Source organism: Mesoplodon bidens, assembly GCF_964165515.1.
Source record: "Mesoplodon bidens genome assembly, chromosome: 4".
NCBI classification, from domain to species: domain Eukaryota; kingdom Metazoa; phylum Chordata; class Mammalia; order Artiodactyla; family Ziphiidae; genus Mesoplodon; species Mesoplodon bidens.
The window spans coordinates 60547118-60574887 of record NC_138160.1 but is presented as its reverse complement, the minus strand read 5'-3'; the positions used below and the strand labels follow the sequence as shown (position 1 = coordinate 60574887).

The window sequence follows — 27770 nt, the reverse complement described above, 5'->3', positions numbered from 1 at the left end:
TTTGTCTCGAGCGCGAAGCCTGGACCCCCGAGTGCAGGGGCGGGAGCTCCCTCTGCGGGAGCGCGGCGGAGGCGCTCCTCCTTCCCCTCCACGTCACGGGGGCCGCTCGGCGCTCTCCCGTCCCCGGCCGAGGGAGAGCAACTCTCTAGCAGGGCGAGCCGCCGAGGTGGCGGCGGAGGACCAGGAGGAGGAGGAGGCGGGAGCCAGTCGCCGTCGCCGCCGCCGCCGGACCAGGAGTCCGCAGCGCAGCTCGCGGTCCCGCCGCAGCGGCTCCTGCACCCGCGGGGACCCCGCGCTCGGGGCTCCCCCCGCTCCCTTTCGTAAGTCCACTTGGCCACGCAGTCCAGCGAGGAGCGCGCGGGGCTCCTGGCCCAGCCGCGGATGGCCGGGACGCCCGGACCCCCTTCTCGCGACTTTCACTTTCCAGCGGGGGAAGACTTAGGCGCCGCGTCCCTCGCGAGGTGGGGGAGGGGGGAGGGAGGGAAGGACGGAGGGAGGCTGCCCGGGGCAGCCGCAGCGGGTTAGCGGGCTGAGCCTTGGCCTGGCTGCACGCCCGCTTTGACTTTGGGGCCCCGCCGGCGGCCGGACGCTGGAAAGTTCTCCGAGGTCCGCGGGCTGCCAGGCGACCAGCGCGTGTCAGCGTGAGGGTGTTCTGGGAGACGGAGGCACGGCGCCCGCATCCCCGGCTCCCGGGGCAGGGCCGGCGGGGAGGCCGGGAGCAGCGGGGCGCGTCCGCACCAGGGTTTTCCCGGGACTCTCGCCGAGCGGTGAGAACGCGGCTCCCGGACGCGCCCTTTCCGGGGTCAGGGGTACCGCTGTCTCGGTCTCCTGGCCACTTGGAGCCGCCCAGGTGAGGGGCGCAGAGGGGCGGGCTCCGCGAGGAACGTGCCGAGCCGGAATCGCGACGCCTGCTTCTCTGCAGCCCTGCACCCGCGGGGCCGGGCCACGCTGCCTGTGGGCGGCGGAGGCGAGTGTGCGGGAGCCCGGCGCGTGGCGCGGGAACGGGCTGCTGGCGTGGCTTCTCCTTTAGGGCCAGGTGGGAGTGGGGTGTCTCTTAATAGTTTGGGGATTAGAAGCCGCGGAGCAGTCCCCCTGGCCGCGCCTTCCGCTGGGACGAGCTTCTGCGCTTTTTAAGGTCAAGTTTTCGTGCCGCAGAGCTGGCCCGGATCGTCCCCCTGTGAGGTGGCGGCACCTCCTCCATCGAGCTGGGAGCCTCCGAGGATCCGAGCCACGAGGTCTGGGCTCTCGAGTCAGTTTACCATCTTAACTTAGGCTAAAAGTGCTAGTGGGTGGGTATTGTTTTGTAAATTTCAGAACTAAGCTTTCCAGCCTGGGGGAGGTTTTCCCTGTTGTAGCCGGGAACCGTGTATTTCCCTCGCTGGGTAAGGGAGAGGTGGCCTTAGCCCTTAGGCACTTGTCTTTTCCTCTTCTCGTCCTTTAAACTGAAAAGCAGCAAGCCAGAAGATTAAGGGAGTTGGGGATGATATTAAATAAAGTGTCCATGTGATTTGGTAGACAGGGGTCACCCCTTCTGATCTTCCAGAAGCATGCCCTTATTATTAAGCCACCTAGCCGTCTAAGACAATCTAGAACCTAGCTGTCCGTTTTGATAGCTTTTGTTGATGGTGTCTTGAGGAAGTAAAATCTTTCAAAGTAAGTCGGTTGTTGCACAGAGCAGTTCCTCTGCTGCACTTTCGAAGGATCAATTGTCTGTGAGAAATGACCGATTAAGATGCTATTGAATCATATCTTATATCTTACTTGTATTTGCAGAGAAACAATAGCCATAGAGTCAGGTTCTGTGGCACTGAGTGAAAGGAGAGTTTCCTTGGGGGAGGGGGGTTGGTGAGAAGTGTTCCTTTGAGAAGCAAATTTACTAAATACTGCAATGTCTGCCCAGAGGGGTAGAGGAGTGAATGGCGGAGTTGGGCCATAAGTCAAGTCGGCCCTTGATGGCATCACATTAAGTACCCTTGGGATAGGCAGGCAATAAATAGTTATCATCCTGACTTTGAATGAGCTCGGTCATGGGGGCGGTGGTGGAGACTGTACGTGACAGTGCCCAGCATCTGCTCCCTTGAGAATGACTGACAGCAGAGCCACCACTGTTGGGAGTATGACTTGGTGACCTGGGCCTTTGTAGGTTTGAATGCAGGAAGAAAGCAATAAGACAGATTGTATGATGTGAGGTTGAAAAGTCAATCCGTCAATCCAAATTTAGTGAGCACTTACTGTGTGCCAGGCCCATACTAGGGTGCAGTGGGAGCACAGAGGTAGCTCACTGGTCTGGGGGGAGGCAGGAAGCCTTCTTGGGGAGATTTAAGGGGGACCCGAAAGATGAGTAGGAGCTGCATAAACTAAGCAGGAGGAGGCGAAAGGGCAAGTATTCTCACCCCAGGAAAGAGGGCACCCTAAGACCAGAGGAGGGCAGAGCAAGGAGAGTCCAAGGAAAGGAGAGGTCCAGTGTGAACTGAGGGGAGGAGAATGGCGCCAGATGAGGTCAGCAGGTGCCAGGGCTGGATGATGCCAGGCCTTGGGGCCATTTTGTGGGCTTGATTCTCAAGACAGTTTCACACCTGAAAGTATCCTGATGAGATTTAGATTCAAAACAAAACTCCAGGTGCTGTGTGGAGAATGGATTTGAGGAGCCCCTGAAGTAGACATGGCTAGTTTGGGTGGGGCGTATGAGGGGCCTGGAGGTCTATCTGAGGCAGTGGCAGTGAGGATGACACAAGTGGGTAGATTCAGGATAGACTCTGGAGTGACTTGACTAGTTTACTGTAAGGTATGAGAGTGCAGGGGGACTCCCTCTAAGTTTGGACTTCAGTACTTGGGTAGATGGATGCTGCCATTTACAAAGGAACGTGGAGGAGGTGCAGCTTGGGGGAGGAAAGATACATTTGCTTTTGTTGAGTCTGAGCTGCTTTTGAGGCTCCTGAGTGAAAATACTTAATAAGTGGCTGGAGAAAGCAGACCCTCCAAAGAAGCTGGGGGTCATCTGTATTGAGGTGTTATTTTAAGGCTGGGGTAAATGGGGGGGTGACCTGGAAAAGAGCCCCTATCTTTATGGGGAGAGGTGGGAGGAGAACCAGGGCAGTGGTGCTGAGTCTCAACCTAAACCGTAGTGGGAGTGAGCACCTTGCATGATGCCAGTGTGTGTGTGCTGGGGGGCTGAGGACTAACAGTGGCCACCGCACTTAACTCCCTGGAAGCAACTCCTCCAGTGAGAAGTGGGATGGAGGGATGGCTTTTTGAAGATGAGAGAGCCTCATATTTATATGTGAATGGGATGGAGCAAGTTGGGAGGAGACGTGGAACACGCAGGATATCTCAGGACCCCCCCCTCCCACTCTTGGAGCAGTAGGTAAAAATGAGTATGATTGTGCTGCCATTCTGATATCAAACTCATGTAACATAAACCGTCACCATCTACTGAAACAATATTTTGAAGCCCATATGGCGGTGAAATTTGAAGTTTTACTTTGTAGATCATGCAAGTTTAATGATTAGGAGAAACATAGATGGAAATCATGAAACAGAGCTGCAGTGTAGCTAAGAGTGGCCCCTGGAGTGTGACTGCCGAGGGCCCCTGGCTCTGGCCCTGCCACTCCCTAGCTTGTGACCTTGTGCAAGTTTCCTGACCTTTCTGCCTTGGTTTTCTAGTCTCTGAAATGGCACCACATCTAAGGGGTACACGTTCTATGGTACCTTCTTGTGGGCGGTTGTGAGGATTGCCTGTGTGCATGATGTATGCACAAGGTAGGCATGTGTGCATCATGTATGCACAACATGTGTGTGCATCATCTATGTACAGTGTGTGCCTGTGTGCATTTTACCTGGCACATAATGAGTGCTCAGTAAGCCTTAGTGCTGGTGGGTTTATTATGGTGATGTCATTTCCATCATTTCTAGATGCAGAATCTGAGACTCAGAATTTTGAAAACCTGTACAAGGCCTTAGAGCCAAATAGTGGCAAAGTTAAAGCCAGGATCCCATTTGCCTGACTCACAGACAGGGTCGCCTCCCACTTAGCATGTCAACAAGTGTCAGGTGCTCGATGCTACATGAAATTAACTGTAGTAAAAGGATCCAGTCACTGCTTGTCAGAGTACAAGAAGCGAAACAGATATCTCAATGTCAAGGCTTACAGAGTTTTCCCAAGCAGTTTAGAGATGTATGTTTTATATTAATTTGCATTGCTTTGCATGTCATTTTATATGCATTTCCATATGCTGGTAATTTTCCTAGTGGGATCTAAAGGCTGAAACTTCACGTATATAAGATCAAATTAATCAGGAATTAAATGCAGCTGCTTCAAAATCTAATGGGCCCCTGGGCACAGTGTGCTCAGGTGGGCTTTGGGGGAAAGGATTGGGTCGATATTTACTATTTTAGAAGATGTGGGAAACCAGATACCATTTGATAAAAGCAGGTCACATCTTAATATGTAATGAAGCTTGATTTGCTGAACACAATAGAAAAATACAGGAAAAGTGGAAGAAGACCAGAGGGAAACTACCTATTATATAAAATGCCAGAAACGGAAGCAGAAGCAGAAGTCTGCCTTATGAAGCTGAACTAATAAGAAACACTAAGGGTCAGAAAGTAAAGGTGGAACTTCTGCTAAACAATGTGAAATTTTAAAAGGAGCATAATCTAAATACAAATATGTGGTGTTTTAGTACCAATAAATTCTCCCTAATTTGGACTTACTGGGAAATAAGCCATTGTATCTTAGTAAAATCTTAGAAATATATATATATTACAAAACAAAAACAATGATTTTGTTACTTAGAACAGTGATTCTCAAATTGTGGTCCCTGGACCAGCTGCACGTCACCTGGGTACTTGTTAGAAATGCAAATTCTGCAACCATCAGACCTGCTGAAACAGAACCTCTAGGGATGGGGCCCAGCAGCCCACGATTTAATATTTGGAGCCAGCTTTCATTCCTGTTGAGTTTTCACTTCTTTTGTCTTAAACTTCCATTTCCCTCCTGTGGTCACTCGCTTCTCACTGTGCTGCTTACCTGCTGTGAGACAGTGTCCTAGTAGAGGGTTGTACCCAGACACAGACCCATCCCGTCCTCTGTCCCAGAGTCTACACTGATGGAAGATGCCCTCTAAGATCCCTTTAGGCTCTCACGTTCTGCAGCTCTCTGGTTCTCACGCTGTCCAGGACCACACTGGTTTGGTTTCTGGTTTGGTTTTTCTGCCTTTTAAAAATCTCTTGGGGCTTCCCTGGTGGCGCAGTGGTTGAGAGTCCGCCTGCCGATGCAGGGGACACAGGTCTGTGCCCCGGTCCGGGAAGATCCCACATGCCGCGGAGCGGCTGGGCCCATGAGCCATGGCCGCTGAGCCTGCGCGTCCAGAGCCTGCGCTCCGCAACGGGAGAGGCCACAACAGTGAGAGGCCCGCGTACCACAAAAAAAAAAAAAATCTTTTGGCAGTCTTATACCAAATGAACTGGGACTCCTCCAGAGCAGGGTCAGCCAGAACACTGGACTCTTCTCTCCAGATGCTCCTGTTACATCACATTTCTCCATCTGGTATGACGCAGTTAATTTCTTGGACCTAAGTGTTAGCCTTTGTATTTATCTCTGTTAAATTTCGTCTTACTAGATCCAAGTCTGTCCAGATCTATTTGAGTCCCATTTCTGCCCTTTTTCACGTAAACCTTTGAGTCCTGTGCCAATTTGCTGATGTCCTGGCCTGAGGAATTAATAACAATATGAGCTTCTTTGTTAGAGGCCTTCGTCACAGTTAATGAGGCTTAAAAACTTGGCATCTTTTGCAGACCTTGTGGGGCTAAAATCAGAAGAATAATTAACAGTCCCATCGTTGTTTGCATTTAAATTACTGCTGTTCTGATGTGCCCCTCGCACGGTTTCCCCGTGTGGCACCGTGTTCTCTAACTCCATCCTGTGCCCCTCACAGAACAATCTCCGTAGCATGTCGGCAGGAGCAGTTGGACTGTGACGATTGCTTCTCTCTGTTATGTTTATACCATCAGCTTGGGGTATTTTTCGTAGGTGACACAAAGGTAAGTTTCAGCTTATTTATGGTCAGATTAAGGTGAAATTCAGAAATTTCCAAATAATAGGAAGCAAAAATTGTGCCTTGTCGTTCCTCTCTGCCTCACAGCCCTTCCCACCCAGGCTCTAGAACTCAAGAATTTTGTGCTCAAGTCCATATTTCACCAAGAGATTCGGGTTATTTAATTTTTTTTTTTTTTTTTTTGTGGTACACGGGCCTCTCACTGTTGTGGCCTCTCCCGTTGCGGAGCACAGGCTCCAGACACGCAGGCTCAGCAGCCATGGCTCATGGGCCCAGCCGCTCCGCGACATGTGGGATCTTCCCGGACTGGGGCACGAACCTGTGTCCCCTGCATCGGCAGGCGGACTCTCAACCACTGCGCCACCAGGGAAGCCCTTAATGTTTTTTTTAATGTAAAATGGTACTCATACATGATTCTTAAAGGAGTACACTTAGATAATATAATCACACCAAAAAAAGTTTAAAAAGTCAAAAAGCAAAACAATTTTATGGCAAGAATGCTTTTGAGCCATGATTGCTAGGGCATGAAAAAGTGCCTGGAATCCTGCACTTTTCCATCATTCATGATCCTTATCCAATCCTACCCAAGCCCTGTCCTTCCTCCCTCAGCCTGGTTTGAAAGACCAGGGTTAAACCAAACTGCAAAAAATCCCAATAAAATCCAAGCTGGGCTTCCCTGATGGCGCAGTGGTTGAGAGTCCGCCTGCCGATGCAGGGGACACGGGTTCGTGCCCTGGTCCAGGAGGATCCCACGTGCCGCGGAGCGGCTGGGCCCGTGAGCCATGGCCGCTGAGCCTGCGCGTCCGGAGCCTGTGCTCCGCAACGGGAGAGGCCGCAACAGTGAGAGGCCCAAGTACCGCAAAAAAATATATATATATAAAAAACATCCAAGCCTACTTTTCTCCTCCAGCATGCTACCAAACCGCTTTTGATGTGACATTCTCCCTTGCCATGGCAAGCAAAAAAAAAAAGTGCCGGGTGATAAGGGCACTTATTTTTGTAATTCATAAAATTTGTAATTTCTAGTAAATCTCCATGAACACCCTGTACTTCTGGCTCTTTGATTGCTTTTCCTTCTCCCCCACGCCCTCTGTTTTTCTAATCTAGTTCAGGGGAGAATAGATGAGGTTGCCCCTTTGAAGGAGGGCTTCCTGGCTATGCTCAGGCTCAGACAGTCGGCCTGTCTGCTCTTGGATAGGTTGGACTTGTTTCCAAAGGCTCTGCAAACCTTGGTATTTTTCCTGGTCATCTACCAGACGGCAGCAGAGGGCGAGCATGTGCCCCCAGGATCAGGAAGAACAAGGCCTAGCATAGCTCCTGTGCTTGCCAAGGTTCCTTTTCTCTTCCTTCTTCTCTGCATCACTGTAGCGTAGCTGGACTATTTGCACTGTGGCGGCCTTTACCCACCTGCCCACATTCTGCCTGGAGGCAACAAGGGGGGCTCTCTCTGCTAGCCATCATCTTTTCCGGGTTCTCCCTTACTTCAGCTCTTATAGCCACCACCCTGCCCTACTCTCAGTCAGGCGGAGACAGAAAGATGTTGTATCAGATGGGTCGGGAGAGAGAAGCAGAGTGACACACAAGGTAGGCACAACTTAAGTTGCGAAGGCTAGATCGTGGGACAGTACTACTGGGGGAAATGGAGATTGTGGAGCTGGAGGAACGGACGTGGGACCAGAGGAGAGATGCTCAGGAAGGAGGAACATGAAAGGAACACGACAGCAAGAGAATCCCTAAAGAACAGAAACGTTTCCAAACGCTAGCTAGTGACTTACCATTTTGGGGAGATTATCTCTAGATGATAAAATTCAAATGTAACAGAATAACTGGGATTTCTCAGATTGCATTGTCAAGTCTCCTAAGACCTCACTATTTCTTTCCCTCTGTATTCATTCCCCCAGGCAGCAGTTTCTAGGTGTATCTCTCCAGAATCTAACACAGTGCCTGCCTGGCATGTGGTAGACACACAGCTAATGTTTCCTGGATGGGCGGCCAACTGAATGGGGACATAAATAGGATATATAAAAATAAAGGCATATATAAGATCGGTACACAGAAGAAGTGAAAGCAGGGACATGAACATTTGTCCACCCTTGGCCATCGCAGCAGCACTCACAGTAGCCAAGATATAGAAGCAATGAAGTATCCATCCACAGACAAATGGAGAAACAAAATATGATAATACATACAAGGGAGTATTACGCCACCTTAAAAGAAAGGAAATTTTGACACATGCTGTAACATGGATGAAACTTAAAGACATGATGTTAAGTGAAATAAACCAGCCAGGAAATGACAAATATCGCATGATTCCTCTAATGCGAGGTTCCTAGAGGAGTCGAGTTCATAGGAAGATAAAGTAGAATGGTGGTTGCCAGGGGCCATGGAGAGGGGAGTGTTTAGTGTTTAATGGACACAGGGTTTCATTTGGGGAGGATGCACAAGTTCCGCGGATGGATGGTGGTGATGGTTGCACAACAGTGTGAATGCGCTTAACGCCACTGAACTGTGCATTTAAAAATGGTTAAAATTTTAACCATGGATCCATCCATGTCCATCTACCTCTCCATCCATCCAACCACCCATCTTTCCATCTGTCCAACCACTCACCCACCCATGATCTCTCTAACATTTACGGAACGGCTTTTCTAGGATAGGCTAAGGAACAGAGACTTTTTAACACTACTGATTTTGTTTAAATGGTTAAAAGGGTAAATTTCATATTATGTATATTTTACCACCATAAAATAATGGAATATTTTTATGATCATCAACTAATTCCTAAATATGGAACAACAAAAGAAAAGTTATTTTTATAACAAAGAAGTGAACGGGGTAACACTTTGAAAGTATAGATTATAGAGAGAAGACAGCGATGACACTAGACTTCAAAACATGTTTAAAACCATGCTACTAAAAATGTGTCACCTGAATCCTCATATAAGGCAGAGACTTTCAAAGGCTTTTAGTCCTGCCCACTCCCTGTTGCCCCTATGATTCTCTCTTTAAAAGACAACAACTTTATTTTGGAAAAATTTCAAACCTATGGAAAAGTTGTAAGAATATTACAGTGAGCACCTGTCTGATTCCCTCTTGACCATGAGAATGTGGAAGGTTTTCATGTGGCCTCTGCATCATCCTGCCCGATGGAGACCCCCTGCTGATGCCTCTGGAGGTGGTCTCTGGGTGCAGGAGTGGGGCTGGCACGTGGCGGACAAAGCACAGTCCACGTTTGCAGAGTAGCCCCTGGTCTATGTTATCTGGTGCTCCTCCCTGGCTGTTGCCTGTTTAACTGCTCTTGACCTCTTACCATCAATGCACCCCAAGTGCCCATTAGCTCTTCCTGCCAAACTATACCCAGAGCGTGAGCTGAGTTAGTCGTCACCGCATCCGTGTGAGTGAGTGCCCCTGGCCCTCTTTCACAGATGAGGAGGCAGAGTGCTAACGAGATTAGGGACAGCTGGTTAGTGAAATCAGAACTGAACTCAGAACCTTGGCTTTAAATTCCAAACCATTATGCTGTGTACAAAGGTGAAGCAGGAGGGTGAGATGGAGGGAGCCGAGGGTGTGGCAGGAAGGAGAGGAGGGAAGAACTACGCCACACAGTTCACCCTACGTGGTGGTGATATCTTTCTCTTGGTGTACAACAAGTTTGTAACCAAACAAGTTCTCAAGAAGGCAGCCAGCCTGCAAGGTGACCTTCAGAGATTATATGGGGCTCCTGGCCAAAACCAAGAGGAGGTGTGCCGTAAGCTGAGTGGTGCTTACCTGAGGCCTGGTGAGCAAGCTGCTCTGTTCATGCCAATATCAGAGTTAAACTGGTAACTCTTGGAGTTTGCTTTTCTTCAGAGGTTTATCTAAAGCCAGCATCTGCCTCAAAATCCAGACAGATGAGAATTTCAGCATCATGTGAGACACATTTGCACTTGACAATATACAGGATTATACTATTGTTCAAGTAGACACTTTAACCTGGTTTAAGCTTTATTGTGTGTGTGTGTGTGTGTGTGAGAGAGAGAGAGAGAGAGAGAGAGAATCATTGCCATCTTCATATTGTCATCTTTCAAAGTGCATGTCTGCAAAATTGCTTACACATATAAAGGCTTCTTCTCACGTTATGAGAATGCAGAGTGGGCATTTGCTGCCGGTGGTTCAGTGCTTTGAGGATTTGGGGGCTGAGGTTGCTAATATTCTCCTGGTCTGTTCTTCATGGTCCCAAGGTGGCTGCTACAATGCGAGCCATCATGTTGGAGTTCCAGGCAGAAAAGTGGATGAAGGGGGAAAAAAATGGCATACTTTCCACCGTGAATCAGGGTTTTTTTGTTTTTGTTGTTTTTTTGCGGTACGCAGGGGAGAAAGTCTTTTAGAGGGGTATGTTACTGCCACCAGCAATATAGAGATTCTCTTAGTAAAGAAGATAGGGAGGATGGATGTTGGGAGGTATTTGCCATCTCTACTAGAGCCATACATACAATCCTTACCTACTAGATCTGTTTCTGAATTTCATCCCACTGAACTCTGTCTATTCTGGCCACACTGTTTCAATGATTGTAACATAATACATTTGGAGATCTGAAGAGTCTTTTACTTTTGTATTCTGTACAGTTGGCATATAAATTTGCTGAGATGTTTAGTTTTAGGGTTTTTTTTTTTTTTTTTTTTTTTGCAGTATGCGGACCTCTCACTGTTGCGGCCTCTCCCGTTGCGGAGCACAGGCTCCGGACGCGCAGGCTCAGTGGCCATGGCTCATGGGCCCAGCCGCTCCGCGGCATGCGGGATCTTCCCGGACCAGGGCACGAACCCGTGTCCCCTGCATCGGCAGGCGGACTCTCAACCACTGTGCCACCAGGGCAGCCCGATATGTTTAGTGTTTAACTAATCTTTTTAATTTTTTATTATATTAGCCGAAAATAAAACCTACATGTTGAGACCTGTTATCTTAATTAAAACCATTACTAGAGGGACTTCCCTGGTGGCACAGTGGTTGAGAATCCGCCTGCCAATGCAGGGGACACGGGTTCGTGCCCTGGGCCGGGAAGATCCCACATGCCTCCGAGCAACCAAGCCCATGTGCCACAACTACTGAGCCTGCACTCTAGAGCCCACGAGCCACAACTTCTGAGCCCGTGTGCTGCAACTACTGAAGCACGTACACCTAGAGCCTGTGCTCCAAAGCCCGCACACAGCAACGAAGAGTAGCCCCCACTCGCTGCAACTAGGGAAAGCCCCTGTGCAGCAACGAAGACCCAACACAGCCAAAAATAAAATAAATAAATAAATTTATTTCAAAAGAAAAAACAGGCTTCTCTGGTGGCGCAGTGGTTGAGAGTCCGCCTGCCGATGCAGGGGACACGGGTTCGTGCCCCGGTCTGGGAAGATCCCACGTGCCGCGGAGCGGCTGGGCCCGTGAACCATGGCCGCTGAGCCTGCGCGTCCGGAGCCTGTGCTCCGCAGCGGGAGAGGCCACAACAGTAAGAGGCCCGCGAACCGCCCCCCATAAAAAAGGAAAAACCAATACTAGAGAATATAACAAAAAAGAAACAGATTCACAGATATAAAGAACAGACTATGGGTTACCAGTGGAGAGAGGGAAGGGGGAGAAGCAAGATATGGGTAGAGGATTAAGAGGGACAAACTACCATGTATAAAATAAATACGTTAACGTGGATATATAGTGTAATACAGAGAATATGGCCAATATTTTATAATAACTGTAAATGCAGTATGACCTTTAGGAATTGTGAATCACTATGTTGTACACCTGGAACTTATGTTGGAAATCAACAATGCCGCAATAAAAATACAAATAATAATAAAAACCATTACTAGAATGTCTCCTTGTAGGAGATGCCAGCTGGTTTTACATGAAACCTCTGCTTTTGAAATTCCTATTTTGGCAGAACCTTTAACTTAAGTTCCTGGGTCTTAACTTCATTGTATCTCTGTGCACACAAGCTCTTGGGACAATACCTCCATTTTATTATTTATTTATTATTATTATTATTTTTTTTTTTTTTGCGGTATGCGGGCCTCTCACTGTTGTGGCCTCTCCCGTTGCGGAGCACAGGCTCCGGACGCGCAGGCTCAGCGGCCATGGCCCACGGGCCCAGCCGCTCCGCGGCATGTGGGATCTTCCCGGACCGGGGCACGAACCCGCGTCCCCTGCATCGGCAGGCAGACTCTTAACCACTGCGCCACCAGGGAAGCCCAATACCTCCATTTTAAACCAAACAGTACAGATCTTGACTCAATGGTAACATCATGACAGGTATGCCAGTCTAGAGTTTTTTAGTGGAAGGGCAGAAGCATATTGAAATCTCCGGCTCAGCTCCCCACCACAGTGGCAGAACACAGAAGGTAAACAAAGGAGCCTTTCTGATGAATTAAAACTGAGTGTAGGGCTTCCCTGGTGGTGCAGTGGTTGAGAGTCCGCCTGCCGATGCAGCGGACACGGGTTCGTGCCCCGGTCCAGGAAGATCCCACATGCCGCGGAGTGGCTGGGTCTGAGAGCCATGGCCGCTGAGCCTGCGCGTCCGGAGCCTGTGCTCTGCAATGGAAGAGGCCACAACAGTGAGAGGCCCGCGTATCGCAATAAAAAACTGAGTGTATCTAATCCATTCATGGAGAGTGTGTAAGTCATTTTTGCTGTTTGTACCCTTGATTCACCTCTGTGGGTCCCTGTGCTCCCTCTGATGTAGTTACAGCATTGGAAATTCTACTTTAAATGCAGGTGTAGCAATCAGTTACTGTGTCTCTTCAGTTGCTGCATAACCTTTGAGGAATTAATTTCGGCAGTGTAAAATAGAGAGCCATATAATACCAAAGAAGTGCTTCCAGAAATTTCTGGGGTGGGGTGAGATGGGGTGGAAATCATATCATGTAGACCTTGGGCAGAGAAAGTTCTTTTTTCTTTATAGTGCACTAAACATGTGATTGTTTGTTTTTTTAAAGGAGTTAAATGTTTTTCAGTGCAGTTTTTCCTCTTTATAGAAAAAGAAGCCAAAATAAAGCCACATTTTAAAGTTAGAACATAAAACATAAACTATATATTGGTTCTGTATTGGGCTAGCTAAGTGTGGAAGGCAGAGAACTGGAGAAAGGAATGTAACCTCTCTGTTTATAAAGCTTGGAAGATAAAGATTGAATACATCACGAGCACCTTTTTTGTAACCTTTTATATCTACAAAGAAGGAAACGTTTGATTTAAGCTGTTGCCATCAGAGCTGAAATTTGAGGGCATAGGTATTTTTGAACCAACCCCACCCCCCCACCAGCATTTTTGTTTTTGTTTTTATGGAAAAACAATGTTTTGCAACATAATGAGGGTCATAAATTGTTACAAAATAAGAAACTTTTCCTTCAGTAGGATCATTTCTGGTCCTTTTGACTTCCTACTAAAGACTTCTTAGCCATATAGTTTGCCCAGCATGATACACAAGCAGCTTTTTTTTTTTTTTGCGGTACGCGGGCCTCCCACCGCTGCGGCCTCTCCCGCCGCGGAGCACAGGCTCCGGACGCTCAGGCCCAGAGGCCACGGCTCACGGGCCCAGCCGCTCCGCGCACAATCAGCTTTTGAGGTTTGCCCCGTGGACCAGTTGCAACAAAGCCCAGAATCGTTGGCTGTCTCCTAATTGGTGTGAGTATAAACAGCTGGCTGAATTTGGCACTTTTTTTCTCTACTGCTGCAAGCCCAGATTTGCAATGACCTTGAGGGACCACCATGGGTAAAAACATCCTAATGTGGGTTGCTCGTTTTCCACGTGACCTTAGATGACCCTATAAATCTCCCCCAAACCGGAGAGGCTCCAGCCAAGTTACTATTTGTTAGAAGTATAATCTAGAGGTGGTTGATAGACTGATATTACTGTCCAGGATTTTTATTCAGACCTCTGTTCTCAAATCTTGCAAGTTAGGTAGACCTTCGTTTAAGGAAAGCGGTGACCATAGTCTTTGTACTTGTAAACAGAAGCCTGCTGCCTGTAGAGGAAGCTATCAGTTGTGACATGGTCCACAGGGACCTCAACCAGAGCCCCTTTGGAAGAGGGGCATCTTATTTCCCTGAGTGAGACAGTTTTAACTGGACATATGATCTGAGAAACTGAGCCGTCGGAGGCCCTGTTTGAGGGTATGTTTTGTATACTCGCATTGCTGCAGATTCCTCAGGACCACTTTCTTACGTGGTCCCTGGGGATGGCTTTGCCTGACAGGGATGCTAGAACAAGTCATTGCAGTTTTGTACTTTCTAGAGAATTGCCCCTGAAGAGAATGAACTCAGGGGAAAAGTTTACAGCTTCTGCAATGCATAAAGTTACAGAAACAGTTTAGCTGGTTGTAAATGCACAGAACTAGTTCCATTTGCTCTTCTTGGATGTCTTTTAAAGGAATTCTTTGGCTCTCGATCTTTCAAAAAGTATTGAGCAGACTGGGGGAAAAAATTCTAAAGTTTAACTAGGGTAACCATCTTCCTACCTTTCAAAATCGAAGATAGGTGTATGTACATCTTCGGGAACAATATACTTCAGGCATTAACAAAAAAGAATGTTGTCAGGAAGTGAAAAACATAATAAGAATGTCAGAATGAAGAGAATAATGAATGTACTATTTTAGAAATATAATGAATGCACTACTTAGAAAACTGGGAAAAAGTCAATATGTTGGTTTCCCAAAAAATCATTCATCTTGTAAAGGTCCTAGTACCTGATTTCTGCATACCACAGTTTTCCTTCCATAGCTATTTCACATGCATTGTATCATAAGACTTTCATAACAGCACTGTGGGATAGCAAAAATGTTATCCCCTTCAACATTTGGGAAATAAAGACCCAACATTAAATAATTTGCCAGGGACACTTGAGGCATTTTTGGTGGCGGAGCCCACATAAAACTTGGGTCTTCTGATTTTGTTCTGCTGAGCAACCACCCTGTGCCAGGTAGGTATGTACATGGGGCAGGGGGTAGAGTGTAAATGAGGCCTGTCCCAGAGATCGAAATAAACAAGTAAACAAAGTAACTGCTGCTGTGATGAGTGCTGAGAAGAAAACAGAGTGTGACAGAGAGGAAAGAGATTCGAGAAGGGTGATCAGAGACGATCAGAGGAAAGGCTATTTCTCCTATGACTTGAGGGATATGGAAGGGCCAGTCAGGCCGGGATTCAGGGAAAAATGATCTCAACATAGAGCAAGTGCAAAGGTCCTGAGGCAGGAAAGAGACTGTGGTGTTCTAGGGACTTGTAGAAAGGCTGGTATTGCTTAGAGCTTAATGAGCAAGAAAAAAGCAGAATAACATGAAGTTGGAGAGAATTCAGTGCAAACTGTGGAAGCAGACCCTCACCCTCTCACCTCAAGCTCCTGGGCTCCAGCGCTACTAGGACTGTTATTGCGTTTGAAGCAGAAAGTCGGGGGGATCCAAAATAAGAGAATACGATAACCTACTTTATTTATGATGCTGGGTATTTAAATTTTTTTGTTTTTAAAGAAAAAAAGCACATTTTTTTTTCTCGGCCATGTATGAAGTGTTAGTGTTACTGTCAACCCCCTGAGAAACTAGCCAATAAACATTGTGCAGAACCTCCACGCAAGGATGTCAAAAAAAAAAAAAAAAAGATGGAGAGGAAGGCAGGGGCAGGAACAGGCTGGGCCTCTGTCCGTGGAAAGGATTTCTGATTTTACTGTAAGTGCAATGAAACCCAAGTGAAAGTGGTCTAAGTGTAAGGAGTGGGGTAGGGAGGGGGAGTGATGTGATTGGTGGGTTTAAAAGATCCTTTTGGCTACAGTACAGAGAGTGGGTCACAGCAGCGGTCCCCAACCGTTTTGGCACCAGGGACTGGTTTCGTGGAAGACAATTTTTCCATGGACCAGGGTGGCGGGGTGGGGGAAGGCTCAGGCAGTAATGCGAGCGATGGGGAGTGGCAGATGAAGCTTCACTCGCTGTCCCGCCGCCCACCTCCTGCTATGCGGCCCGTGGACCGGGGGTTGGGGACCCCTGGGTTAGAGGGAAGCAAGGGAGGCTAGTGAGGAAGTTACTTCATGTACAGGCAAGAGTTGATGCTGGCTTGGGTTAGAGTGGAAAGGGATGGGTGGATTCCCCTACATCCCCTACATTTTGGATGCAGAACCAACAAGGTTTTTCTACTGCCAAGAGATTGGAATGGCAACCTCGCATTATGGTTAATAGCGTAGGCTCTGAAATCGGGCCACAGTTGAAAATCCTGGCTCCTCCACATACTAGCTACTTATCCTCTGTGACTCAGTTTCCTAATCTGAAAAATGGAGACAATGATAGTACCTCCCTCACAGGTTTATTGAATGGAATTCATAAGATAATGTAAATGGTACTGGCATTCAGCATAGACCATCAGAGAGCAACAGGTCTGTGTCCTCTGACTCTGGCAGCATGAAGATTTTTGTTGACTTTGGCCAGAACAGCCTCAGCTGAGGGGGCCGTGGAGCCAAGTTGGACTGAGTACCACCTGAGGGGGCCTGGGTACGGGGAGTAGAGGTCCCCCTCTCTCCACTCGCTTAAGGGGGAGCAGCTGGATATACAAACATGTACGTAACGGGGGAACGTGTTCCTGGCATCCCAAGAGTGAAACAGGGTCTAATGATGGGTAGGTCTCTGCTTCCTCATTTAGAGAAGGAGGAATTTGGACTCAATCAACATTGAAGTTCTTGTCAGCTTTAGGATTTTCCTTCTAAGCTTCTTCAAGAATTATGGGATAATTAATTCAGCTTTGGTGGGGAAGGCCCAGAAAAGTCAATTCTATTATTTCAATTGTCTTTTTCCTATAGAAAATTATGTTGACCTCAGAAATCGTTTACTTTCTAACAGTTCACAGACCCAGTTTAGAAGAGGACTCATTCACAGTATATTGTGAAATGAAAGAAACAGCTAAGGCAGTGCCTAAGGAGTGAGCCTTCTTGTTAAAAAGCAAGCCGGGGGTGGGGGAGATAAATTGGGTGACTGGGATTGACATATACACACTACTATATAAAATAGATAACTAATAAGAACCTACTGTATAGCACAGGGAACTCTACTCAATACTCTATGGGAATAGAATCTAAAAAAGTGGATATATGTATATGTATAACTGATTCATTTTGCCATACACCTGAAACTAACACAATATTGTAAATCAGCTATATTCCAATAAAAATTAATTTAAAAAAGAAACGTAAAAAACTTTTTTTAATTAAAAAATTTTTTTTGTTTTTACCAAATTTTAAAAAAGGAAGGCAAAACAGGCATGTTTATTTAAAACAGTCTGGATGGACGTACTGCCACAGAATGCTATGGCCAGGTGGAAGACTACTGGTGAGTTCTGTTTTCTTTTTTAAACTATTTTGACTTCCTGATTTAAGAAAATAATGAAGAAAGTTTACTTTTACAAACAGAGAATGGAAAACCTTTTTTTTTCCTTTTTGAGACTATAACCTCTTATTATTTGAGGACGTTTGTCCTCAATTTATATTGTATGGTATTAATGACCCAGTGACACCAGTCTTACTGTTTAGCTGCACACAGTCTGATAATTACTTGCCTTTTGCAATCTTCCCTCTAGAACAATGAAGATGTAAGGTCATCAGAGCAAGAAACTTGCCTTTCTGCTCCTTTGCTAACTTCAGGTGCTATGGGGGCATTGAGGAAATGAATCTTAGCTGAGTCATCTTCCCACTAATGGTCTTACTCCAAAACTTTCCTTGGGTTTGGTGATGAGTACGTCACCAAGGGGAGAATCAATGGCTTTATTGAAATCAAAGAGGTGCAGTATGAGGACCTTGACTTTTTCAACTAGATCAGGATTTTTTTTTTTTTGAGTGAGCTCATCTTTATATTAGTGTTCTTAAGTGATTCCTCTTTGTAAGACTTTAGAAAGAAACAAAATTCTGACATTTCCAAATCAATAAACTCTTCAAAGCCTATTTTTTACACTGACATATAATGATACAAACTTTAAGAATTTACAGGTGGCCCATAGAGGAAATATTCACCACGTAGAGAGAGATTGAACCCAGGCAGTTCTCTAAAACAATTAGTAATTCTCAGAGAGCCCAATCTGTGTCACTGGTCACAACAAGAACCAGTGAATCAGTGAATAGTCAGTGACAGGCTACAAGTGTAACTGATGGCAGAATTTCTTAGGAGGGGCTCGCTTTCTTTTCCTTTAGTGGATTCCACTGGCCGGGAGGTTGACTGATTTCTTCACTGGCATGTGGATTGGCGCCAGCCTCTGATTGCAGGAGCAGAAGTGTTCATCAGCCAGCATTCCTCCAGGCTGATTCTCTGTCTAAATAAGCCCTTAAACTGGGTGGAAGTTCTGAGGATTTCAAACGTGGTTTGATGTTCACTTCTGTTCCAACTTTAGGACAGCTAGATAAGACACAGTAATGAGAAATTTTAATCAAGGACTAAAACTGTTGTGGCAAATAAGGAGTATTTTTAGATTTATATTCCAAGAGACAGCATTGCCTAGAGGGTTCATCCCTGGAGAAAGACTCTCTGGGTTCAAGTTCCAACTAAAGCACTTTCTAGTTCTGTATAACCTTGGGCAGTTTCTTTATCTCCACATGCCTGTTTCCTGTCTTGTAAAAAAAGAGGGAGAGAGGTAGTACCTACCTCACTGGTCTGTGGAGGAAACTGAGTTATTACACACGGAGTACCTAGAACAATGCCCCGAGTAACAACTCTTTATTGAGTGATTCTACATGAAGCATAATGATACTACTAAATTAATAACGAGCATGACATGGACGCATTCAAGCATTGGTTCTAAAGTATTGAAGTCACACCTGCATTAACCAGGCAGTCAAGATCTGGACTGTGCCAAAGCACTTTGCATGCATTACCTCACTTAACTTCAAAGGCCCTTTGAGGTAGTTACTATTATTAATGTCTTTTTACTGATGGGGACACAGAGATGTGGAGAGGTTGAGGGGCTCGTCCAGGGTCCAGCGCAGGGGCCTCCCGCAAGCTAAAGCCCGGCTGTGCCGCCAGGACCACGTGTGGCTGCCTCTTCTCCAGCTCAGCCCACAGCAAGGTCTTATGAGCTCCCAGCCGCTTGATCCTTCCTTCTGCACTTTCCACCTCCTCCTTTGGTCAGAAAAGTGCAGGTCATTTCCTTCACACTGCCTAAAATTGTCTAGTATATTCTTTTTTTTTTTTTTTTGCGGTACGCGGGCCTCTCATTGTTGTGGCCTCTCCCGTTGCGGAGCACAGGCTCCGGACGCGCAGGCTCAGCGGCCATGGCTCACGGGCCCAGCCGCTCCGTGGCATGTGGGATCTTCCCGGACCGGGGCACGAACCCACGTCCCCTGCATTGGCAGGCGGACTCTCAACCACTGCGCCACCAGGGAAGCCCGTCTAGTGTATTCTTTTCTTAAAAACACACAAAACAAAACAAGCACCAGCACGCCCTGTGTACTACACTGGAAAACCCCCAAGATTTGGAGTCAGGCAAGCTGGGTGCCGGGAAAGAAAAGACCTGTAATGTGCCCTGGGGACCTCTGCGGGCAACTCCTTTCACCCAGGCTCCAGAGCCCTCACAGCCCCAGCGGGGACACTTCTAATCCCCAATTTGAGACCAGAAAACCAGGCTTAGTTTGATCGGTCTTAAAGCCACTGCTTCTCCAGGGATCCATGTCCGGGTCTGGGGCATCCTGAAGCCCTTGCTCTACTTTCTCTTCTCCTCCCGGAGCTCCCCCAACACACACACACATATACACACCTGTGTGAGCGCCTGGGAAGACGTGCAGGTGTGCAGGGAGGGGGCGGAAAGGCAGAGGCCACCTCATCTGCAACATGCACGGTGGGCCCTGCAGTCTTGGTGCCTAAGCTAAACCACATGCACAACCCTTCCTCCAGTTCGTTGGTGATTTACCATTCGCCCTCTTGCCCTGGGTTAGGAGTCACGTACTTCAGTGACAGCTCTGGGTTTTAAATTGCTGACGAATTGCTGAGGAACGAGAGTTCATTGAAAAGCTGCTAATGGCTGTGGCCATTTAGCCCTGAATGCAATTATAGCCACTTAGCTGGGGTGTACCTTGGTGTGCCTGCTGTTTCCTTTAAGACTGTAAACAATGCCTGAGAGGGTAGAGGAAAAGAAGATGGTTTGGGGAGAATGCTGCATTCCACATCCCTGCTGGGGTTTTATTGACTTATCCAAATAGACCTCATATGATGTAGCGATCCACCCTTGCTGCCATTTCCTTCATGATTCTGCGTCATCACCAGGCACTCGCGCCCATGTGGTGATAACTCCCTAAGCAGGTCAGCTTCCTCGTCTGCTTGGGTGGGTGGGAGGGAAATACCCCTTCTGCCGGGGGTGGGGAATTATTTGTAATGTAAGACTACCTCGTGGCAGCAAAACACCTGCCTGCTCTCTGCCCATGAGCTTTTAAGGGGGAAAGAGTGGGTGGGGTGTTTGTAGAAGGTGACCTCGCTGCCCTGGTTTCGTCTAGAAAAGACTTGGCTGCGTAATTGCCAGCCTTAGCCCAGCCAGCTCCAGTCACACCTGGGTCACGCCTCTGGAAATCATTCCCAGCCCTCCACCCCTGGCCCCTGGTAGAACAGTACCCCAAGTAACAACTTTTTTTTTTTTTTTTAAGATTTTTTTCGATGTGGACCTTTTTTAAAGTCTTTATTGAATTTGTTACAATATTGCTTCTGTTTTATGCTTAGGCTTTTTGGCCATGAGGAATGTGGGGTCTTAGCTCCCCGACCAGGGATCCTAGGGATTGAACCCGCACCCCCTGCATTGGAAGGCGAAGTCTTAACCACTGGACCACTAGGGGAGTTCCAACAACTCTTTATTGAGTGACTCTGCATTAATAATAATGATATTATTAAATTAACAAACAGCACTACATGGAAGCATGCAGACATTCATTCTACAACATTGTATGTATGTCAACATCGTCTGTGCTGGGAGGGGCTGTGGGTCTCATGCAGAGGTTGTGTCCTGAGAAAAGCTAAGGTTGAGAACTGTGATCTCTAACCTGCAACCGCGCTTCCCTGCCCTTCCTGAGGAGGCTTGGAGCACACACTTCCCGACTCCAGCTAGTGCGTCGTCCACAGTCTGAGTTGAGCCAGGAGGCCATGGCTGCCTGCCCAGAGAGGGAGGGTCGTAGGGCACCCGGGAAGGAGGGGCGGCAAGCACACTGTGAGGAGTCCTGGGGGAGCTAGCTCTGGGCCCTGTGTCTGAGCGTCGCCAGCCAGGGACAAGAATGAATTCTCAAGGAAGAAGAGGAGGGAATCGGGACAGCCCAGAGGCCTTGCCTTCTGACTTTCTTCCCACGCCAGACATCTTTAAGCAGGAGAGCTCGTCTGTCTCCGGGACGGCCTTTAACATCAGGGGAAACAAGCAGCCCTCCCTATTCTGCCCTGTCCTAAGTCCAAGTAAAGCCCCTTCACCTACTCACCAGGCCAGAATTGCCTTTGACCGAAAGCATTCCTTTCCCCAAGTTAGAAGGAACAAGGGGTGGAGGTGCAAGCCTTTTGGTGAGAATGAGCTTTTATCAAATCCTGAAAGGGGCTTTTGACCTTTTCCCAGTCTGGGGAGATGTCATCAGGTTATCCCCAGGCACTGAAGCCTTTGCCCTTTTATGTAAGTGTGATGCTGGTCAGCAAAGATGTTGTCTGGACCTGGTAATGGAGAAGGAGACGAAGGGATGAATTTGAGGCGTATTTGTGAGATGATTCTGTGGGTGTACAGGAAATGGAAGAGTCGGGTGGCTCTCGAGTTTCGAGCTTGGGTCATTGAGTGGATAAACTGAGACAGAAAACACAGGAGAGGTGAAGGTGTCCTACTCGGTTATGGACTCACTGATGTTGAGTGCCCGTGGGCTATCTAGTGGAGATGTCTATCAAGCAATTGGATGTTCACGTCAGAAGCTTGGGCAAGACCTAGGTGCTGAAGATAAAGGTGTTGGCGATGTATATACATGGAAATCCCAAAAGCAAGGAAGAGTGTTTGTGAGAAGAGCAGTAAGCTAAGAATAGGACCCCGGAGAAACCCACAGAGGAGAGACTGAGGTGTGCTGGGGAGGACCCAGATTCTACAGAACAGTTCGGCGTTGATAAATAAGGTATGGTTCTTTAAAGGAGGGTAATTCAAGTGAGGGTGAATGAGAGTATGGCATTCCTAGGAGAGCTTTTTCAATCAATCTGTATAAAAGAAAACTACAAAAGTAAATCAGGTTCAAATGCCTTGCTACCTCTTCTAAGGAAATAGGGTGCAGTGATTATGTCCTCGGTTAAGATTTATTGAGATGTGTAAGGAAATTGTATGTGGGCTCCTCAGACCTCCCCAGGGCTCAGTAATTGAACCTCCTGGAAGCAGGCCTAGGAGCTTGGTCAGCCCTCCTGTCCTCGAGCCTCTGGGTAATACTCCTAGGATTTCCCCATTTCCTGCTGCTCCCCAAATAAGCACATGTAATGCCCTTCTGTTGGGTAGCCCATTTTTATCTGTTAAAATAATATAGTCATTTTCAACATTCTAATAGTCCAAAAGGCTATTCAGTGATAAGTAAACCCCCCTCCTCCCCAGGCTCCAGATCCTTAGTCCTTCTGGAAGTATTGGCCTGTGGGCCAGATCCAGCCAGCTGCCTGTTTTTGTAAATAAGGTTTTACTGGAGCCCAGCCACACCCAGTCATTTACACACAGTCTGTGGCTGCTTTCCCACTACAGCGGCAGAGGTGAGTAGTTGTGACAGAGAAAGAAAAAGTTTGGCAACGTGTGCTCTTTGTGTCTAGGCTTCTGGGTGTATATAGTCTTTTTTGGACACATATGTGAGCTCACTCTACACTGTTCCTTATTTCTGTTTCACAGTCTACAGTGGGGACTGTTCCACAGGGATATGTGCAGATTCTTCTCAGGCTTTTTCACACAGTGTGGGTGTAATTAATCAATGCCCCGTAGGGCATTTTAGTGCTTTTCAGTCTTTAGCCTTAACTTCAGGGAAGCTTCTCATTACATACCTTCTTTGCACACACGTGAGCTCTTCTGGATGGGTTCGTAAAACTGACAGATTCTGCCAAACTGGCCCCTGGCCCCTGCCTTTTCTCAGTGCGTCCGGTTCTTTTCATTTTAAGGGCTAAATTTCTAATCCCTGTGAGGAAATGGGGCCTAACAAAATAAATTAGTGAAATGTGCAAGTTTACCAAATTTGTATAATCTATATAAAATGTTAGTGTCTAACATTTACTATAGCTCCTTTGGGGGTCTGCCCACTGCTCTTATTTCTGAAGGTGGGTGTCTTAGTCCACGCAGGCAGCTATGATAAAACACCACAGACTGGGAGGCTTATCAATAACAGAAATGTATTTCTCACAGTTCTAGTGGCTGGGAAATCCAAGGTCAAGGCTCCAGCAGATTCCGTGCCTGATGAAAGCTTTGCTTCCTGGTTCATAGACAACAAGCTTCCCACCGTGTCCTCACATGGTGGAAGGGGCAAGGGAGCTTCCTGGGGTCTCTTTTATAAGGGCATCAATCCTATTTATGCGGACTCCACCCCCATGACCTAAAAATTTCCCCAAAAGCCCCACCTCCTAATACAATCACATTGGCAATTAAGGTTCAACTTAAAATTGGGGGCGGGGGATGCAAACATTCAGTTTATAGCAGTGATTTACTGGGCTTTCCCCATTTGACATCAGAGGTAGATCTAATCAGGATATGAAGGTAGCATCTAGATGGATATTCCTTTTAGCCTCAGGGGGGTCATTTGCATTTCTAATGACCTCTTGACAACATCCAATTCTCTAGGCCTCTGCCCAAAGCAGAGCAATCCCTCCCCAAATACGCTAAGCACAAATACAATTAAGATACTTAGTACCTATATTTTAGGAGTTAACATTATTTTTCATTCTATTTAGTAACCAACATCTCTCAAAATCAGGTGTAGTTAACACAGACTACGACAAAATACAACCATTGTACATATTTCCATCTCCTTGTTTCTGGATTCTTTTAAGGACGAGAATCTTGTTTTAATCATCTTTGGGCCCAGCATTCTGCCTGGTGGGTGGTAGGCACCCAGTGGATGTTTGTTGAACTGAACTAATTTTCTCTTCATATTTCAACTGAATTATTCCTTTGCTCTCTTACAGAATGAAGACATTCAAATGTTGTTTTAAATACCACCTAAAGCAGAAAGTTTTCATCCTGTTTCTAACCCTATGGCTGTTCTCCTTGTTGAAGCTTCTAAATGTGAAACGCCTCCTCTTCCCTGAAAGAGGCATTTACTTGGTTGAGTACTTCCTAAGTACCTCGCCTTTTGTAAAGAACAGATATACCCATGTTAAGAATGAAATCGGGTATGAGATTAACTGTTCAGGTGTCTATGAACAGGAGCCTTTGGAAATTGGCAAGAGTCTGGAAATAAGAAGAAGAACCATCATCGACTTGGATGATGATGATGTCGTGGCAATGACCAGTGATTGTGGCATTTATCAGGCCCTACGAAGCTACCATGAAAAGCTTGTTTCAAGGGAGGAGAAAAGCTTCCCAATAGCCTATTCTTTGGTTGTTCACAAAGATGCAATTATGGTTGAAAGGCTAATCCATGCTATATACAACCAGCACAATATTTACTGCATCCATTATGACCGTAAATCATCTGATACCTTCAAAGTTGCCATGAACAATTTAGCTAAGTGCTTCTCCAATATTTTCATTGCTTCCAAATTAGAGATTGTGCAATATGCACACATTTCCAGACTCCAGGCTGATTTAAATTGCTTGTCAGACCTTCTCAAGTCTTCAGTTCAGTGGAAATATGTTATCAACCTGTGTGGGCAGGATTTTCCTTTGAAATCAAACTTTGAATTAGTGTCAGAGTTGAAGAAACTCAACGGATCAAATATGTTAGAGACAGTGAAACCCCCTAACACTAAGATGGAAAGATTCACTTATCACCATGAACTCAGACAGGTGCCTTATGAATATGTGAAACTACCAGTGAGGACAAACATCTCCAAGGAAGGCCCCCCTCATAACATCGAGATATTTGTTGGCAGTGCTTATTTTGTTTTAAGTCGAGCATTTGTTAAATATGTTCTCAACAACTCCCTCGTTAAAGACTTTTTTGCCTGGTCTAAAGATACATACTCGCCTGATGAGCACTTTTGGGCCACCTTAATTCGGGTACCAGGAATCCCCGGGGAGATTTCTAGGACAGCCCAGGATGTGTCTGACCTACAGAGTAAGACCCGCCTAGTCAAATGGAATTATCTAGAAGGCCTTTTCTATCCCAGTTGTACTGGCTCTCACCTCCGAAGTGTGTGTATCTATGGAGCAGCAGAACTAAGGTGGCTTATGAAAGATGGACATTGGTTTGCTAATAAATTTGATTCTAAGGTGGACCCTGTCTTGATTAAATGCTTGGCAGAAAAGCTTGAAGAACAGCAGAGAGAGTGGATCACTTTATCTTCAGAAAAGTTATTCATGGCTAAAACAGCCACAACCACATTATGATAAAGCCATGATGGAAATAAGGTTAATATGGAATTGCATGCTATACCATGGCCAGTACCATTTGCGTTGAACCTTCTCATAGTCTGAAAGGTGTCTACAATTCCACACACAAGGGAAAGTGACCTGGCCTTTAGTGACAATTAGTCTGTGGTTGGTTGGGTGTATTTATGTATGTTTTTGCTTGTAATCTCACTGAGCTAAATGGGAGATTTTCAACAGTCAGTAACCTGATATCTCTTGAGTTCCTGCTATATGCCAGGCACTTTTTTAGAAACAGGTAGGAATTGCATCCAAGTTGTGATGAGTTATACAGTGCCCTCAAGGAGCTGTGGCTTACCCCAATCACACAGCAACCTTCATATCTTAAGTTGTCCACATAACAGTCAGGGTCCCACTGAAGAAGTTGTGGAGTGTGCGGTAACTATATAGCCATAATAACCACCAGTTTCAGAGCAGTGTTGACGTACAGTGACCAACATTCCACTTGCCTCTTAATTCAGCTCCCTAGACTTCTCTTAACCATTAGAATATTAGAAGGAGAGACTCTACTACCTCAGAAGAACTAAAAGAATTGTCCAATTTCCTGCTTGCCAAAAGCATAACTTACCTTATGGTACCTCGCTTATTCAATTCAGGGTTGGGTGACTCTGTTGGGGGGCATTTCTAGTGTATGGATGTTAGGGAGGGGGTGAAGTTAAGTCGGAGGATTGGGACAGGTGGTGCCTGAGGAGAAACAAAGGGATTTGGGTGACTTTTCCATCATGTGAAGCAATGGTGTCATGAAAGACCTCCTTTGTAATTCAGCTGTTTCTTTAATACATTTACTGATTAAAGTTAAAAACTGATTAACAGTTCAAAGTGTCACTCTCCAGAACATTGAACCTAAGTCTTTCTGTTCATAGATTATCATTATATGTAAGTTTTTTTTACAATGGAATAGTATAATTTTGTTTTGTGGAGCTGTCAAGCTAAGAATCACTAAATTTTCTTGAAAAGGTTGTGTGAAATATGACAGCTTACTAAATTAACTATTAGTCATTAAAATAATGTTCTTACTTCTCCAGCAACTGTCAAGTGGAGTCCAAAGGTAAACTTATAAAAGCTCTAAGTTCATTGCAGTCTTCTCAGCTTCAATCCAAGAGAGAAAAAGCTAATTTTCCTAAGGACATAGCAAGAATATTCACTTATGATATTTTATGAAACCTACACCTTAGAAAACTACCAAAATCAGTCAAAATATACATATATTTTCACGTAACTATTGTGCTGGAGGTGAAATGGGACAGGAGTGGGGTCCTCAGAACAGGCTATAATATTTTTATGTCTCCTGGGAAATAATGGAACTCATGTAAGAAATTCTCCATGATCTTATGTTTCAATGTCAGCCTCAATAACTACACAAAGATGTAGTCATCAAGACCAGTATGAGACTGTTGGAAGACAAGTATTTAAATGTTTTCAAATGTCTGTGTTCTACATGTGAAATGCCTTTTGCTTGTTTTAAAGTTTATGATACGATCTGCCAAGTGGCACCATTTCTCTCTCCCTTTCTTTTTCTCCTGAACTTGTTGGTTTTCCCTTTTTTTTCCCCTACCCCTTTCAAATTACCAGTTTTTCCATGTGTGTGACCGTGACAATCTAATCACTATGATCTCCAGGAGCCTCAGTTTTCTTGGTCTATAAAGTGAACAGTTGGATGTGTCCTTGGCTTCCTCACACATTTCTGTGTGAGAATCAATTGAAATAATATATAAAGTGGTTTGAAAGTGAGGACAAATGATTGAAATATCAGCGAGCAGTCTTACTATGAGGCAAACATAGGTCTAACCCCATTGTGACACTTAACCATTTACCTTTTCTGAAAAACCTTCGAAATACAAAAAGAAGCCACACTTGCAGGGGCAACTTTTGTAACAGAATCCAGGTACAAGAAACCCCTCTCACCACATCTGGGGGCTCCTTTTAAACGAATAGGATTAGCAAATTGTCCCAGTGGCTTAGATCAGGAGTAGGGGTAGAAATACTTTTCCTACTATCCAGGCTTAAATACACAAAGCCCTGTCGAAATCTTGTTTTCTATGCCTTTGGTCGTTGGAATAAATGAAAATGATGAAAAATAAATATCGACCTCCTGGTCTGGTGTCTTGCCTCCTGGTGAGAAATGATTCTATCCCTTGTTTATTGGGATATTTTCCAATGGTTAATCACTTTAGTGCCATATTCAAATGACACATGACACCAAG

The 27770-nt window shown here is 46.1% G+C and overlaps 1 protein-coding gene across 1 annotated transcript; it reads left to right on the top strand.

Annotated features, from left to right (window-relative positions):
* GCNT4 (glucosaminyl (N-acetyl) transferase 4) lies at nucleotides 1-26179 on the top strand. Its single transcript, XM_081233938.1, has 2 exons — nucleotides 1-320; nucleotides 24162-26179. Exon 2 carries the CDS (start codon nucleotides 24163-24165, stop codon nucleotides 25525-25527), a length of 1365 nt encoding a protein of 454 aa, XP_081090064.1. The 5' UTR covers nucleotides 1-320; nucleotide 24162; the 3' UTR covers nucleotides 25528-26179.
* The last annotated feature ends 1591 nt before the right edge of the window (nucleotides 26180-27770 follow it).